Source organism: Dipteris shenzhenensis, chromosome 28, assembly GCF_047967505.1.
Source record: "Dipteris shenzhenensis isolate YYH24624 ecotype China chromosome 28, Dip_SZ_1.0, whole genome shotgun sequence".
NCBI lineage: Eukaryota > Viridiplantae > Streptophyta > Polypodiopsida > Gleicheniales > Dipteridaceae > Dipteris > Dipteris shenzhenensis.
In genome coordinates this window covers 48613972-48617591 of record NC_141623.1, presented here as the reverse complement: position 1 = coordinate 48617591, position 3620 = coordinate 48613972, and the positions used below count along the sequence as shown (strand labels likewise).

Genomic DNA, 3620 nt, shown 5'->3' with positions numbered 1-3620 from the left:
TGGATGCATGGAGTGATGGTGATTGTAGCCCTCCGCCATTACCTCATGAGGCCGTGGAGGAGGATATGTTTGATGATATGGTGCGGGATTTATATGTCCATCAATCCGAAGGGAGGGATGATAGCATGGAGCAGGATTATCTTTTTACTGTAGCATCGACTCCACTATTTGAGGGGTGCACATTCTCTATTCTACGTGCCTCCTTTGAGTTACTAAACTTGTAGACCATCTATGGATGGAGCAATGCAAGTTTGAATGCATTACTCAAGTAAGCTTTAAAGTCTATTTTGCAAACATGGTGAATTATGCTAGTAGGTCAATTACTCGAATGCTTTTCCTCATTTATGGTCTTCACGTGCAGGCTATTGTGTAAAATGCTTCCAAGGGAGAATAAATTATCGACGTCAAGAGATATGGCAAGGCAACATGTGACCTTTCTTGGAGGGTTAGATTACAAGCACATCCATGCATGCGTCAACGATTGCGTTCTGTTTCGTGGACCACATAAGGATGCAAGAGAGTGTCCTACTTGTGCAGAGAAAAGATATAGAGCAGATCTCAAAACTTTGGATGTTCCTTGTAAGGTTCTGCGACATTTTCCCATAATCCCTCGCATCCAACATATGTTCAAGTGCGAATCCATTGCAGAGCTCATGTCATGGCATTCCTCCCATCGATCAACTGATGGCAAATGGAGAACTCCCGTAGACACTTCTACGTGGAAGCATATTGAAGACACATGGCCAAAGCTTCAAGGAAGAACCTAGGAGCTTGAGACTTGGATTGGATATGGATGGTGTGAACCCATTTGGTCTCAAAAGCACCTCTTACAGTGTATGGCCAGTGATATTGGTGAATTATAATCTTCCACCCTCTATGGCTATTAAGAAAGGACATGTTATGTTATCCCTTCTAATTCCAGGGAAACATAAAGTCAAAAATCCTAATGTTTATTTGGAGCCTTTGATTGACAAGCTAGAGATACTTTGGAGAGGTATCGAGGTGCATGATGTGAGCAAGCCTCCCTCGTCACGAGACTTTAACTACAAAGCAGTCTTGATGTGGATGATGCATGACTTCCCAGGCTATGGCGAGTGTTCAGGTAAGCATTGCACTTTTAATTATGAGTAGGCAACCGATGTGGCACCCTAAACCCACCTTCAACTCTTAATTGCATCTATTGTTTAGGTCTCACTACATCGGATTACCATGCATGTCCTGTTTGTGGTCCTTCACTAGTTGCCTCATGGGCAGACGCATTGAATAAGGTCATCTATGAGAATCACCATCGATTTCTCCCACCTGATCATCCTAGATATGTTGCTCCTTGGAATGAAGCCCCCCCACAATCACTCACTGCAGGAGATTGGATGAGAATTTGGGACGGTTCCATGACTCCTCCACCACTTGGCATGAGCCGGTAAGGGTTTATAACTATTGTGTGCTATATTGGCTGGAAATAAAGATTGCCCGCTAACACTTTCTTTTGTTTAGATACTCCATTTTTATTGTTTACCATATTGGTCCCACCTCAAGATCAATCACTTGCTTGATCCCATGCATATCTTCAAGAATGTGGCATCTACCATTTGGGAACATTTGAATGGGACACGAGATTCCACAGGGATAAGGGAGGATCTACGCACCACAGGGAGGATGCATAAAGCTTGGCCACAAGAGAGACCAAATGGACGTGTTTTTTTACCTCGTGCACCGTGGAGGTTATCAAAGCTAGAGATGGTAGCGGTGAAGCATGCTATCACTATCATTCGTACCCCCATCGGATGCATGAGGTGTTTGAAGGGGGCCTTCACAAAGAGCAAGAAACGAGGTGTAGAGCAATTATATGGCTTGAAATATCATGATTGGCACAAGATGCTCCAAGTAAGTATTTTATGTGCATAATATATTTTTCCTTCCAAATTTGTGAGTGAATTAGAAGCAACTAATCAATCATTCCTCGTGTGTTCAATTCATACTACCTACTAGCATTTCTCGCAGTGCATCGAAGGATGTGAAGGATTGTATTTACAAGATGGGCAAGCTTGTGAGGTACTTTACAGGATACAAAATGTGAATATTGTATTTACAACATGGGCGAGCTCTCGGTGAGCTTGTGAGGTACTTTACAGGATGCAAGGTGTTCATATTGCTAATATTGCGTACTTTTTTCTTTCTAGGTATGTGAGCTCAAAGGAAATAGATCCCACCACGCTTGAGAATGCTCGAGTTATGTCAGTGGAGGTTGTTTCTTTATGGAAGAGACATTTCCACATTCTATTCTCACAATCCAACTACATCTCATAGTGCATTTCGTGGATGAGATTGCTATATGCGGTACTGTACATGCATGATGGTTGTTCTTCCTCGAGCGCTTCATGAAGACCTTGAAGGGTTTCGTGAGACAAAATGCAAGGCCCGAAGGTAGAATGGCTGAGGGTTGGTTGGTACAAGAATCACTTGTATATATTTCTGAGTTTCTTATTGATGTGGATAGCTCTCTCCCATGACTATGGAGAGATGATGCAGACCTAAGGATGACCTCTATTGTGCCTCAAGGGAAAGGACGCATCAAAGTAATAGACACGGAGTTGCTTAATAATATCAACCTCTATTGCATGCTTAATAGTGATGTGATGAAAAGATGGGTGACAAGATACGAGGATGCAAAGGCAAGAAGACAAGAAGAAAGGGCCCTCTTTCGTACACACCACGGATCTCGTGTGCCATACCCTCAGTATCTAAGAGCACTTCCAAAGGATATTCATGTGGATTGGCTACTTGATGAAATGGAGAGAGCAGAGAGAGACGAGGGGATGCATATCACAATGGAAGAATGGGAGTATGCTAGGGGATGCATGAGCAAGGTCAGCATATAGAATGTTATGCATAAGTTAGGAGCTTTCAATAATTTAGATTGCTTATTTAATTGATTTTGTCTTGGTGTAGTATACTATGTTCAATGCTATATGGTGTGAGGGCAAGCATTTTCGAACACAACGGATTGATGATAAGAGAAACACACAAGATTGCAGCATCATTGCTAGCTTTGAGGGAGCCAATGGAGCCATGGATGATTATTGTGGCATAATCCAATATATTATCAAGCTTGATTTTCGATGCTTCTTTGTGTATGTTTTAGATGTAAAGTGGTTTAAGGACGTGGTGGAAAGAGACCCTAATGCAACAATCAAATGCCATGCAAGTGGCTTTGTAACTATTGTCTCCACAAAGTTTGGCAAAGTAAGAAGGACACACTAGTACTATCGCAACAACGTGAACAAGTACTGTACACACATATAAAAATACTCACTTTTAAATATTTGATACCTTCGATGCAAGGAAAATAACATGATTGTATTTGTGTTTGAATTAGGTTGTCTATCACCCAATGGTGGATAATAATAGATGGTGGCATGTCATACCTATTACGGCACGTTCCAAAGGGATGTATACGTATAGTACATTTACTAATATGGAGCGTATGGAGGATGATCATCACCACGGAGGTGATGATGACCGTGATACGTGAGAGGAGAATGATCATGAGATCGGAGATACAGATATTGAGGCCATTACTCGTGAGGACGAGCTTACCATTGGTGATGCTGATTTCGATG

The 3620-nt window shown here is 42.0% G+C and overlaps 1 protein-coding gene across 1 annotated transcript; it reads left to right on the top strand.

The window, feature by feature from the left end:
- The first annotated feature begins 1557 nt into the window (after positions 1-1557).
- LOC147883657 (uncharacterized) lies at positions 1558-2307 on the top strand. Its single transcript, XM_087399552.1, has 3 exons — positions 1558-1879; positions 1968-2052; positions 2181-2307. The coding sequence occupies exons 1-3, from the start codon at positions 1558-1560 to the stop codon at positions 2305-2307; spliced, it is 534 nt and encodes a 177-aa protein (XP_087255678.1).
- The last annotated feature ends 1313 nt before the right edge of the window (positions 2308-3620 follow it).